Genomic DNA, 13,781 nt, shown 5'->3' on the forward strand with positions numbered 1-13,781 from the left:
TTCTTCATCAAATTGAACATTTGTTATTAAAATTACTTTTACTAAATTTACCGTCATGCAAACATGTTAGAACCTAATTATGGATTATCCAAAATTGTATTTATGATACTGTTATTATACAGTGTTTTTCAATCAGGGGTGGTGCCAGGATTTACGTAACCCGACGTGGGTTCGATATAACCGGCGGTGTGGGGGTGTGGCGGTGGAGCTATCTTTCCGTTGAGAGATAAGTGGCCGTGGTCGGGCGTCACTCAAAATATTCCGAATGTGGTTTAGGGGGCAAAAGCCCAGAAAAATAATTACAATCTAGGGATTTCAAAGGCTTATTTAATAAATTTTATAGTCTATAAATATGTTTTTTTTTTCTCCTCAACTCCACCCTCGCTGCCGCTGGCGCCACCCCTGTGTCCAATATAGGCGTACAAGGTTCATGAATAGTCTGGTATCCATCCTCGATGTGCACATTTTCCCGCCAATTGCAATATTTGTATTTGCATTCTTGCAAATGGCTTTAACTCAAACGATAATTTTATAACGATTTAGTTATACGTATGGCATAGCAGGGTTATATCATAATATATCTGGAATTGCAGGGTAATAATGATATCATATTAATGATATATTATTGATTAATCGATATAAATAACTGATTAGTCAAAAGTCGATGCCTTTTACATATAAAAATATATATATATATACATGATGGTATAACAAACTGTACTCCTGGGTTCAATTCCTGTCACAGCAGGACTTTTTCTCACGACCAAAACCAACTCCACTCCCTATGCCTCATAAAAAGACTTGGTTTATAAAGCATCATTCTCATCCTGTAAGTGGCAAGTGTACTTACTGTTGGATGTGGTGGAAAATTTAAGGTGATGGGGTTAGCATTCGTTACGAGTAGCTTCCTGTCGTGGAAGCTCGTCCTAGGCAGGAATTGTAATAGTACGGTGTAGGCCTACTGTGACACGCCATTAACCTCTGAAAAATTTAATCATCCGGACTGGTGTAACCCCTATGAGTTCTCACTCGGTCAAGCCAGGAGCCCCAGACCTCAAAAGGCCCGGAACATAAATCGGCATTTTTGCCTGTTGCCGGATAATGGGTCCAAATCCGCCTCTTAAAGAGCAAAAGGATATAAAACATTATACACCATTCAACGTCAATAAACCTTGAAGCGGATGCAGATTTGTCCCACTACTCTACTTCTCCGTCGGGAAAATCCTTGCCATCACTAAAATATAGTTGTAGTATTATAATATTGATTCGTGTATCCGACATTTTGAAGCCTACCAATCGTCACAAACAATCGTTGATCCAGCCAGTCAGTGTGTGAGAGTGACTGAGTTAGTTAGTCGGCCGCTCAGTACATAATTTTGTCAAATCAGTCAGTAAATCAATAAATTAAAATCATTCAAAAAAGAAAATCAAGTAACCAATCAATAACATAGCGGCATATAAAAATCAATATCAATTTATTACACGCAATAATGATTCACAAAATGACGTCATAATCAAAAAAATTACGTTAAATTAATCAGTCAACACAATTTAAAATACATCTTGTATCATATTATTGTATTATCTTGTATCAATATAATTTCAAAGGGTTTGTCGGAGTATTATTTAGACGTATATGACGGAGAAAGTCTACCTATATAGAAAAAAATCATAAAAATATTAGATATAAATTAGTTTCGAATAGCAAAAACGCTAATACGTTTTCTAAATAATAATAATATACGGTACGAGATACCAACTATTAAGCTACTGTAGTGTCATTTGACAATTATCTTACACATTATAATTTCCATTTTTATAATTAAATGCAAACATATTATTGATTTAATATAGTTTAACTGTTATATAATTAACTACATATCATTATAGTATAAAAGTGAAAAAAATCACAAAAATTGAAAATATTTAAATTTCAGTATTATGCACCTTTATATAAATTTACATTTTTTAAATTGAAACTATGCTAAGCTCGTCATTTTACACAGAAAAAAAATGTAGTGCTAGTATTATTTTGGTCAAAGATCTAATTATTGGAACAGCTTTTATAAGCGATTCAGAAAACCACGAAAATGAATAAAATTTTATTCTTGCCTAGAAAAAGAATGTTTTCCGCAAAGCATTTAACTTCGCCTACGTCCTAGGCCGGCAACTGTGTGTTTGGCATAAGCAGACTCTTTGAATTCTTATTTCATACTATTTTATTTAGAGAAAGTTAAACTGAGACAGTTCCATCAGTTATATTATTATTATTATCCATATTAAAATTTCATTAGTTTCATGTTGGTGTAATATTTAAATCATACCTGTTTTTCTACTTACGAAATTCTCGTAAAGCAGAGTGTGCTGTGACAAATATAAATGAGATCGACTTAAATTTTACTAATGCTGACGTAACTGTTATTCGGCCAGCAAAAGGAGAAACACCACTGGCGTCATAAAACCCATTAACAAGCATTACTAAAGTATAATCAACGCAGACCGACGATTTTAATTTTGCTTATAATGTTTGCAAAGTCTCTCGATATATACAAGAAATGTAGATATCTACAATTAAAATTAATATATCAGCTAAGTAAATGTATAGGCTACTAATAAAAATGGTTGAAATTTTAAAAAGATGTTCTGGGCGATTATCATCAAGGATTTTGTGCCTTCAGCCAATCGAATGTAGGTTGAGCGTTATTATTCATCCATATTATATTTGCTTTTGTCTTCTCAATACTCTGTTCATACGCACGAGCAGCAGATCCAAAATCTCTGTCTATTCCAAACGCTTCCAACTACAGAACAATACAAAAATGAATATGTTATAGTCCACTATATTCAGGCTTCTGCAATTTAAGTTATTAAATTATTTTCCTCAGTAATAAATATTTGAAAGCCAGGCTCCAGAGTAAAAAAATGTTTTGATATGTTGTACAACTGAGGGTTTTTGATGAACAACTTAGGAACGGTTAATGAGATACAGATGTTTGAATATTAAAAACGGGTTGAAAAAGGGTGGGTTAAGCCCCTTTTCCCCAGTTTTTTAATTACCCAAAATCTGTATCTCATTATCTGTTCCTGAATTTTTTCGTCAAACAACCTTTTGTGCCTTAGAAAATACAACATATCAAAAACGTTTTTCCTCCGGCTTTAAAAGAAAAATGATATTACTGGAAATTGAAATTGAAAGCTAAATACTGTATTTAAATATTTGTAAATGGTTGTAATTATCAATCAGTCATCATAAAAACAAAAACAAACCCCCCCCCCCCAAAAAAAGAAAAAAAACAACAACAACAACAACAAAAACAAAAAAACACAGCAATGATTGTGTTTTATGTTTAAAATCGACAAATCCAATAACAATCAGGTTACGTGGACAGGTGCTCAGAGAGGGCTTGTCACTTTTAAATGTACAGTATAATAGGATGAGCATTACCTCTGCAAGGTCAAATTCTGTGTTAAAATGCTTAGTTACGCTGGAAATCAGTCGGCTAAACGAAAATGATCCACCACCATAACTGCAAAAAAAAGAGAGCAAAACAATATCCGGGCGTTACAGAAACGTAACCAATTAAATGCTAAGGATTGAGCGTGGCAAAAAGTTGGGGTAAAATGTTTGTTGTGTTTAGCAAACGATTTCAGTAATTAAAAATAAAAACACAATAATACACACCAGAAACCGTGCTTTGGTAAATATTTATTTAAACACAACCATCATCTAAGTAACATCGTAAGTCAAAATGGAGGCCTAACTTCTCTGATGATATAAATCTTCAAATATAGACATATATCACAAAGTTTCAATATTCACCGATTCATAATTTATTATCACATATGAGGATAAAATAAATGTATGAACTACTATTAACACGACTTGGTTCTGAAGCCATTAAAGAACCTAGTGTACAATAATTAAACATAAAACAGAACACTAGCGATAACAGTTAACGGCAACGTATAAAGGTTTTATATTAATCAGGTAGGCCTATATTTATATTTCTTATCAGTAACCCCCTTTTAGGTTAAATCTGGGATTTATTATATAGAAATTTTCAAATTTTTAGTTGAATAGCTTAGTGGTTAAGATCACTGCCTTCCAATCCCAGGGTCATGGGTTCAATTCATGTGACATCACAATCTTTCCTCCGACTTAAACAAATCCACTCCCTATCGAGACAATTCACGTTTTCTTGCCATTCTTTCACAGCAACCGCGTTGGCTTTCATCCATTTTATGTTGGCTTTTGTTTTCTCCACTGATTGCTCGTAAGTCCGAGAAGCTGACACAAAATGTCGGCCTTCTCCGAATTTCAGCAGCTATAATTGCAAGAAAAGAGAATATAACTCATTTAATAGGAACTTGTTTCATTGAGTTTATCGATATAGTTTTCAATATTGTTTGAAAGTTTGCATGGTGAAGAATGATAACAGCTAACAATTTCACGTTATAATGACGTTACAGTTTAGATATACATACGTAGGGCCTATGTATAACGACTAGATAAGATTGCAACAACGTTGTGTAAACATCATTTTCTGACAAACACAGCGTTCGCGAACGTTATAGCATTATTTTGTGTTTGCTGAGAAATGCTTTGCATTACACGACACGCAGGTAATTCTGAAAATAAATGTTGCTTTTGTTGAGATAAAGTTAACTGTTCTTTTCAGAACTACCAACGTGGTGCATCGGAAGCATGTACGTCGATATAGTCCTACATTCAAGTTTTGTATTTATTTTTTTGTATACTGCCAGGTAAGTGTGGACGAAGAGTGGGACAGGAACATGTTGCATACCTCCTCCAAATCATATTCAGTATTGAAGCGAGACAAAACTGACCCGATCAATCTCTTGAATCTAAATAGCCCAGCATCAAACCTGAGACATAAAACAATAATATTCAATTTATTAAAAGTATTATCAACAAGCTATCGTCACTTAAAATTCGACGTAATTTACTGATTTGACTTTAAAAAAAAATTTAAATGCTTTAATGTCAGTTATGGTAGTTACCTTACCTCATATTTGGTATATCTGTAAAGCCCAGTAGACCTAAATGCTAGAAACCTAAATGTTTAGTATTAATAAACCTTCCTTAGTTTCTTATTCATTATTCAATATCGCTAAAATAGGTTTAATAACAAATTATCAAGATTATACATAGCCTATTTATAAAAGTACCATTAATATGTTTTATAATGAGTTTACAAATTAATATCAAAATTAATTTTACATAAAATAAAATAATAATATCAATAACAATAGCAGTACTAGTGGTAGTAGTAGTAGTAGTAGTAGTACTAGTAGAAGTACTAGTGGTAGTAGTAGTAGTAGTAGTAGTAGTAGTAGTAGTAGTACTAGTAGTAGTAGTAGTAGTAGTAGTAGTAGTAGTAGTAGTAGTAGTAGTACTAGTAGAAGTACTAGTGGTAGTAGTAGTAGTAGTAGTAGTTTTAATAGTTGTTGTAGCAGAAGTAGAAGTAGCCAAGACATACTCACTTTATGTGTTGAATTGAAGTTCGTTGATTGATCAATAATCTGAAGATCTTCTACAACATTTTCGTGAAGTTGCAGCAGAACAAGTGTGCTTGACGGTGAATAATCAGGATACCCTTTTTTTTTATTTCGAGTATTTCGATAACTGATACAGTATCTGTGATTATGTGTAACTGATAACTCATTCACCTCATCCTGCCACTTAACATTCAAGATACTATAGGCTAGTTATTGTCGAAAATGTATTAAATTTACTCAAACGCTGTTTAAGGTTGTGTTACTGTTATTGAATTGCCGGCTAAATAAGTGTTTCGTAGATAATGATGTATGGTAAGACTGTAATGCGTATAATATACATATATATATACGTAGGGACCTATGTATATATATTTGGGGTAGAAAATGCCTGTGCTTGTTGGATTAGGATGACACAATGAGTATAAAATATGACTAGCTATTTATGAATAAGTATATAAAATTTTATAAACAACTCAATATTACAGAGATTATATTAATTGCATAAATCAATTAATCAAATATAATATCACAGGCAAATATTATCGTTAATCAGTCTAATTCATTTTAGTTATTATTATCAGGGGCGGATTCAGAGGTGTCCAAAAGGCGGGGGCCGAAAGTGGGGCCGGGGGCATGCCTCCGCGAAATGTTTGTGTTGTAGAAATTTTCTTTTTTTTTTCTTTTTATTCTTTTTTACCCTTCCAAAAAAAAAGGGGGGGGGGTGGAGTAGGGAGGCCAAGGCTGGCCCGGCCTCTCTAAATCCTCCCCTGATTATCATTTAGATATGTATAAGAGAGGGCTGAGTTTACTATGATATGAAGATCAATTTGATATGTGATTATAAAAGTATGATTCTGCATATAAGGTGACCATGTCTATGATTTAACTAATACTGTACGCGACTCCAAATCCAGCGAATTATGACTAGACTGCGGTTAACGCATTGTATACAATAAAATAAGGTCATGCTGATCATTCTTATTAACAATTCCAGTGTAAAAAAGGAATGGGCATTAATGGAACTGTTCCTATTTGTGAACATTTTTTATAATTTTAAAATTGTTAAATTAAAATCGGTCGGTTGGCATTTTTTTTTTTTGACTATAGCTTTATGCCTAGTCCTTATTAATTCTATAATTCATTATCAACTATCACACACTCATTACATTTTGACTGCTAAAGTGGACCACATTCATAGTTAAGGTATCAAATATATTATTAAGTTTGCAAACATTTTGAAACACATCATATAAGCATTTTGGCCTCCTCCTCCTCCTTGATATAAATATATTATTGCAAAATAATTGCTGCCTTTATTCTTCTTCTGAAATTGTTGGTTTGTGAGAGGTTTGTAGGCCTACAATTTCATTTGCGTTAATTGTTAATTTACTAAATTGTAATCATATGCTCCAGTAGGCCTACCTCGATCATCAATCGGTGTTGTATAACAGTAATGTTGTCATTTATTAGGCCTATATATATTTTCTATTTTACATAATTAGTGATTCATAATTTGATAAGTAGTTACAATATGAACTTACTCATTTCTGAAGGTTTCCCATTTGGCTCGAAGGAAATCCCATGCAAGGGCTCTACCGACATAATTGTCTGATACATACTCAATGACATAGGTGGCGTCCTGTGATCTAACTTTCGATTGGTCCAGCGAAAATTCAAGGTACCTAGAAAAGAAAGAAGCATAAAACATGTCTTGTAAAATACCCATTATTTTTTTATCGATAGGCCCTGGGGGAAACAATGCTACTTGCACTGATCAGGTCACCCACAGGGGGTAAATGAGAAATAAATAAAACAAAACACATGTAGGCCTTCCCTAGGCCTATTCAAAGTTCTAAAACACACATGCCTTTCAGATGCGCACTGAACCAAAGGCTTAAACCTCAGGGCCTATTCTGGAAGTAATATTGGTCACGGAAAGAATATATTTTTTGGACTATATGTACATACTCATGATATAATACGGTTAATGAACAGGAACTACATAAACATTAGAATGATTGTGTAGGCCTACCTGCTCAATATCCAAGGTTCCTGGCTGCATCCAAGTGCGTACAACCATTTTGATTTTTCCGACGAGTCATCAGTCGACAGGTACTTTTCCCAACCAAAGTCCCACTCTTCTTGACCTCCTTCCCGAATGCCGTTGCAGTATGTTAGAGATCGCAAGTTTGGTGATACACTATTTGAAAAAAAAAACAAAAAAAAACATTACAGGCGCAGTGGTTCTTCTGTCAGTATAGATACCCATGTTGCTCTTACGACTCTAAACCCAGTGTTTTGGTTTTTTTTTCGAACAGAGCAATCGAAGATCGACAATATAGATAAGTATAATATTAACGAAAATGCAAACTGACCTCTCAAATTGCGTTTGTATGTGAAATGAAGTTTTTAAAAGCGGAGGTACTGTAACACACTAATCGTTGGTAAACTTACGGATTCATTTCATTTCCAGCATTCGATGATGTCATATATTCAGTATAAAGACGTCTTGCTTCTAATAAACAATCATCATTTTTATAAGCACATGCTGTTGAAAGGGCATTAATACGGTTGTATCTGTTGCGAAATAAAGTCAGAATTAGGCTTAGTAACAAAATACTATACGTATAAAGAAATACACACAGCACGGTTAAAAAGGTCACACATATCATTTAATTTGGATATTGGTATGGATCGTTGCGCTGTTTATCATAAACACATAGACAGTGAAAAAAGCAAAGGTTAAAAAGGTTGAAAATGCTTATGCAGACTATAACGTATACTGACTTAAAAGCATGTCAAAGTATCCAGAGAGGTTGGGAAAAGCCACAAATTATTAAAAGATTAGTGAAACAACAGCAAAGATGGCTTAAAACAAGACGGTGTTCTCTACGCGTTTTCTGAGAGACGGCATTCAAGTAAACCGAGACCAAAGTTTGCAAAAGATATACCAGGATTTAGGACATGATTACTAGACTGTGTTTATGACGAGAATATACGTTTTTAAATATTTCTCTATTAATGCGCTGCTTCCCACAGACTCAATGTTAAAATATTGATGTTAAAGGAGTGCAGAAGTTTTCGAGCTTTTGTAGAAATCTTGATAATGTTAGCTACTCATTGTTGGATTACTCTGTTGTAGATTATGTTATGATTAGGCCGAACATGGACAAACTTGCTATTATTAACTTTATATATGTTCTATTGCATTTACAATTTAAAAATACAAAAACATTCTTACTGTTCAAGGTGAGTTCCGGTGTCATTCCAACCCACTGAGTTGTATAGATTCAAAGTCAAATCTCGCATATATGTCTTAAAATAAAAAATTGCAGAATTAATTAATGTTCGCCCAGAATGAGACAAAATTCGGAATGAATTCAGTGAAGCAATCTGTCTAGATTCTATTTAAAAAATTGTTAACAGTTAAAAATTAGAAAACCAGGATGGTATTGCATCTCTTCCATTGGCGTTTCCATCAACACCTTACTCACAGAGGGAAATTGCAAATTAAAAAATTGTATTAATTCTGTGTTAACAGAAATAATTATGTATCACAGAATTACTACTGTAAAAATATTATGTGACATAATTAATGCTGCGTTAACAGAAAGAATTATGTACCACACAATTAATACTGTCAAATTATTCTGTAGTACAGAACAAATTATGTACTACATAATTTTGTTGCTGTTACCACATAAATTGTTCTGTTCTCACAGAAATAATTCTGTCCACAGAATTATTTCTGTACACAGAAAAGTTTGTCAGTAATAATTTTCTGGTACATAATTATTTCTGCAACAACAGAATTAAATACAGTATGTACCCATAATTGTTTGACAGTAATAATGCTGTGGTACATAATTATTTCTGAAACAGAATGCCTATTTAAAGACATAAAATAGCCCCGTATGTTTTTAGTAGGAGGAACTAGTTGCCCAAGACCACTTTTTATATTCAAGTTAAGCTTTTGGCTTATTTTTTGTTTGAGAACAAAATCTTATAGATAAGTAATTTGGAATGGTAATGCATACCTCAAGAGCTCCATATCCCTCGTATCTACTGAACATGTCCTGTACGTAACCCATTACGGTTAATGTAGCTTCCCATGGTAGATAGCTTAACTCATTTTTTAGAAATGTAGTAAGTCCAAGGGCGGTGACTTGATCAAGTAATCCAGCTCTTGCAAGATTAAAAGCGTCGTCGATGAGGGCAGCTTGGTTTTCATCTGGAAACGCCTGGAAGTTGTGATCTAGGCATTAGTTATTTATTGGTTATTTATTTTGTCATTTTTCTGGTTACTTTTTCTGCTCATATTTGTTTGAAATATTTATCTCTATGCTGTCACTGTGAGCAGCGTCAGCCCCACGTTGTAACGTTTTCAGTGTAAATCTCGGGCGCTGTGATGTGTGGTGGCAGTGTGAGTCTGGCATGGGCGTAACATGATCATAGTGTGGGTTTAACCTGGTGGCACTGTGGTTCTAGCATGATGGTGGTGTGGTCCTAACCTAGTAATAGTGGAATTGTGGACCTAGTATGCAGACAAAGTGCCTTTAACCTTGTGGCTCCGGTCCTAAGATGCGCCGTTAGTCTATTTCGTTGTGATATTGGCACTACGGGGCAACCTAACGTGCGAACGTGCAACCGGGTGGCACTATGGGCGCACGTGGTAGAAGTGTGTACCCGGCATGGTGGTATTGCCTGTTTTACGTGGTGGCATTGTTAGTATCGGATATATTCCAACAGGTTGGTACTCTGCCCATAAACTACAATTTATGGTACGACAACTTACCGACGAATTGGCCTCCAACTGGGATTTTAGAGCTTCCCAGTTGTCACCATCGTAGTTTACTCGGTAGTAGCCGCTCTGTTTTCGGTTAAGTATGTACCAGTCATCTGAAGCAGGGCTTCCAGACAATTTAATTGTTCCTATTTAGGAAACGTAGTTTATATAAAAATGCGAATATATTACTAGGAATAATTTCATTTCCTATGAATACTCGTTGTCCTGCCTGGTGAAACAACCTGATTGACTTTTCTATAAGATTAAGATGTGTTCAGTTTTTTTTCAGTAAGTGTGAACTTAGCTGTAATTTTATGTATGTCATTACTTTTCAACTGAACATTCGAAAGTCAATTGACAACTAAATAATACCGTTTCTTATTCTTCTGTCAAACTGATTGGCATAAAATTTATGGAGTTTTTGGTGTAAAATTCTGTAAAGTCAGCCAAAAATCTTCTGTTTCCCTAGAATTTAACTAGAATATAAGTATACTATTTAAAAAAGATAGATGAGACGTGTGGGTAATATCTATAGATACCTATGATTTCATTGGTTAAAATAAATACCGCATATTTCCACTTCAACATTGGGAGTATGATTCTTACCTGGACCTTTATTGAGCCACATATGCGACCACGACTTAGAGTCTGCATTAGAATGCGACACATCTACGTACCATTGATACCTGAAATTTCATTGCAATACAGTATTTATGTTGTTTTTGTATATCACGCTAAGATTATTTTTAACTATGTTTTTTCGTCTACTGTATATATGGTTACAAAACACAACTCTTCAAGGTGTCTAATTGCCTTGACTTTTAAACAAGTTATATTGATCAGCTGGTCAATATATCTTCTTTTTATTGGCAATTTATAGTCATACACAAAAACAGACGGCATGACCACACCATTTCAGTGAACGATGTACACAAAACGAGGAATTACAAATCACCATTTATATCACGTGACCCTCCATATTTATACATTTAACTTCATAATCTTACCCTTGATCCCCGTATTTATCTTCGACCTCCGATGTTGGGTCTATTAGGAAATGTGTCTGGTTTGCAAAGACTTCATTGTCGGTTCTTGTACAATTGACGACAGGGTAACCCATTTGGAGAGTCCATGTGTCCATAATTCGTTTAACATCGTTGTCTCCATAACCTCTATCTGCCTAAATGAATATGAAATATAAAATTAAATATCAGTGCCTTAAATAGAGATACAGTACTGTAAATTTATTACTGTATAACAAAAAACATGTACGAGCGGTTGATGGATAGTCATGGGACTGGGGTTTTGGAAACTATGGTTTCCATTACAGCGTCAAGATGCTTTATCTACGTCTGTCTCTCTTTCAATTATTATGATGCTTTTCTTATTATATTTAGAATCTTTTATATATAAATTAAAACGTTTTTCACTTGAATATCTTTTATGGTCATTAGACACTATACAATCATGTGGAGAATTTTTAGGCATATATCAGCATTCTCCTCCTCATCCCCATCATCACCATTATCACCGCTTCTTAACAAATCTAATTAAATTAATGCGGCATCAATACTTACTGATGTTAGAAATTCCCACAAATCATCAGACTCCGCATTACTGTACTTGTAGTGGTTTAAGTAATTAGTCAATCCTCTCACAAACACATCTTCCGTTAATATATCATTCAACATTCTCAGAATAGAAGCGCCCTATAAAAATATATATGAATTATGATATCGCATTATAACGTCAACGTTTTTTAAAAGGTATATGTTTTATAATTTATACTATACAAAAAGATATTAGTACAGTAATGCTTGGAAAATACTGTATGTTTAAAATAACCACACCATATTAAGCTATAACTATTCCATACATTCAAGGTAATTACACACCTTCTATAATACACCAGTGTCGATATACATGAAGAGTTTTAGATTACTTTGTGAGGATTTTTTGGTAAATATTAAATAATTAATAACGAATGCGCCTTTATAGGATTACAACAATTAATATTGTTAGTATGCTTTGCTCCTGTATGTATGTATGTATATATATATATATATATATACAGGAGCAAAACATACTAACACCGAGTTACTTGATGGCGACGCCATCTCAAAATCAGGAATGCGCACCTTCCTCCCCTTCGCGTTCGCACCTGTTAACTTATTAATTTATTGTAGTTTGTTAGTTTTTTAAAAGCGCCTTGAGATGGTTTTATTGTGGAAGACACTATAAAAATACAAGGCCATTGACCATTATTTAAATGTATTCATTATAGCATTACCTCCATGCTTATAGTAAATGGTTGGCATATTGCTTGAGTCAGTCATTTACGTTACCTTACTATATGAGATAGAGTCAAATATCTCGCTGATTTCTTCGGGTGTCCTTACAGGAACCTTAATGGGATGAGAACTACCGAGACCATCCAAGGTAAATACATACTCAAGATCCGCCACCACAAACTGCTCTTTCTGTATCACAAAAAAATATATCTTAATTAATTTGTAATAATATAGAAAAAAAATATTCCGAATTATCGACCCTCCTAAATTTTGAGGGTAGCATAAAAAAAAATTTAATTATTATTTTTTTTTAGTATTCTTGTTGATTGTTAATTGCTTTACCAATAAAGCACCTCGTTTCCAATGCCTTATTATTCAATTTCTTTGTGTAATAGCAGTATTTTTATGCCATTAGCACATCATACCGTAGGATCTATGTGCATAGCAATAATAACAGACGAAAGATGTGAAAAACTTCCTTAAAAGTGTCTGTCTCTACTTCTAATTTTATTTAAGCGTAGACTTTAATTTTATCTTGTACCATAGTTTTCCGTTATTATAGGAATATTTCAATAAATAATATGAAAACTATTACAGAAAAATAGGCCAAAATAAACAAACAGACATATTATATAACTTTACTGCAACAAATACACACATTCGTTCGTTCCTGATATTTGTTCTAGGAGGCAGGAGCTTAATGCGCTAACAAAACACTTCTTTGTAAATACGAAATATAATATGTGACAAAATTAGACGTCTCTGATTTAAAAAAAAATAATAGATTCATGTTTAGGAGGAAATTTGTATTAAATTCTGAGATATACTGTTTTCTAAGATCAAACATAAAAAAGGTAAAACTCATATTCATCTTCATTTATAAAAAAAATGTATACATAATTTGCATATACGTTCTTCTCTATGTCTCTTAAACCCAGCTTCCTTTCTCTATTTCTAAACTTCACAAGCTCAATCTAAATTTGTACCGTATAACATTTTTTTATAACTATAAAGAGAGACCTACCATCAACCAGCCTGGATGGATATGATCCACTCCAAGATACTCCACGTAGCTTGCGAATCCTTCATTCAGCCACAGATCGTCCCACCAAATTGGAGTAACAAGATTACCGAACCACTAAAAAAGCAGCAAAATAGAATGCTAAAAATACACAGTATAATAT

General features: G+C 33.7%; 2 protein-coding genes across 6 annotated transcripts in view; both read right to left on the minus strand.

Annotated features, from left to right (window-relative positions):
* Nucleotides 1–1,458: 1,458 nt before the first annotated feature.
* Nucleotides 1,459–13,781, minus strand: part of LOC117104265 (aminopeptidase N-like) — a 48,128-nt gene continuing 35,805 nt past the window's right edge. For all 4 annotated transcript variants that reach the window (XM_033245004.1, XM_033245006.1, XM_033245005.1 and 1 more), the window contains 13 exons: nt 13,622–13,735; nt 12,652–12,786; nt 11,884–12,015; nt 11,314–11,486; nt 10,913–10,992; nt 10,316–10,452; nt 9,558–9,761; nt 8,762–8,835; nt 7,975–8,097; nt 7,553–7,720; nt 7,062–7,202; nt 3,446–3,527; nt 1,459–2,801 (listed from right to left, as the gene is read on the minus strand). In XM_033245004.1, the coding sequence (XP_033100895.1) occupies nt 2,658–2,801; nt 3,446–3,527; nt 7,062–7,202; nt 7,553–7,720; nt 7,975–8,097; nt 8,762–8,835; nt 9,558–9,761; nt 10,316–10,452; nt 10,913–10,992; nt 11,314–11,486; nt 11,884–12,015; nt 12,652–12,786; nt 13,622–13,735 (1,707 nt within the window). In that variant the 3' untranslated portion in view covers nt 1,459–2,657. The remainder of the gene's footprint in view (nt 2,802–3,445; nt 3,528–7,061; nt 7,203–7,552; nt 7,721–7,974; nt 8,098–8,761; nt 8,836–9,557; nt 9,762–10,315; nt 10,453–10,912; nt 10,993–11,313; nt 11,487–11,883; nt 12,016–12,651; nt 12,787–13,621; nt 13,736–13,781) is intronic.
* On the minus strand, nt 3,687–7,051 carry LOC117104267 (aminopeptidase N-like). Of its 2 annotated transcripts, none has more exons than XR_004444722.1 (3): nt 5,506–7,051; nt 4,806–4,887; nt 3,687–4,325 (listed from the first exon to the last, which is right to left on the minus strand). XR_004444722.1 is itself a non-coding variant. In XM_033245007.1 (3 exons), exons 1-3 carry the CDS (start codon nt 5,030–5,032, stop codon nt 4,131–4,133), a joined length of 282 nt encoding a protein of 93 aa, XP_033100898.1. In that variant the 5' UTR covers nt 5,033–5,295; the 3' UTR covers nt 3,687–4,130. The 2 variants fall into 2 exon arrangements, 1 of the variants encoding a protein (XP_033100898.1); XM_033245007.1 differs by lacking the exon at nt 5,506–7,051 and adding an exon at nt 5,028–5,295.

Source organism: Anneissia japonica, unplaced genomic scaffold (genome assembly GCF_011630105.1).
Source record: "Anneissia japonica isolate Jap-2015-1 unplaced genomic scaffold, ASM1163010v1 scaffold5280_len750649_cov202, whole genome shotgun sequence".
In the NCBI taxonomy this organism is placed as follows: Eukaryota; Metazoa; Echinodermata; class Crinoidea; order Comatulida; family Comatulidae; genus Anneissia; species Anneissia japonica.

Coding starts and splice junctions, on each gene's coding strand:
- LOC117104267 (XM_033245007.1), bottom strand. Junction 4,326..4,805: donor CTGAATATGATTTGGAGGAG/GTATGCAACATG, acceptor TTGCAATTATAG/CTGCTGAAATTCGGAGAAGG.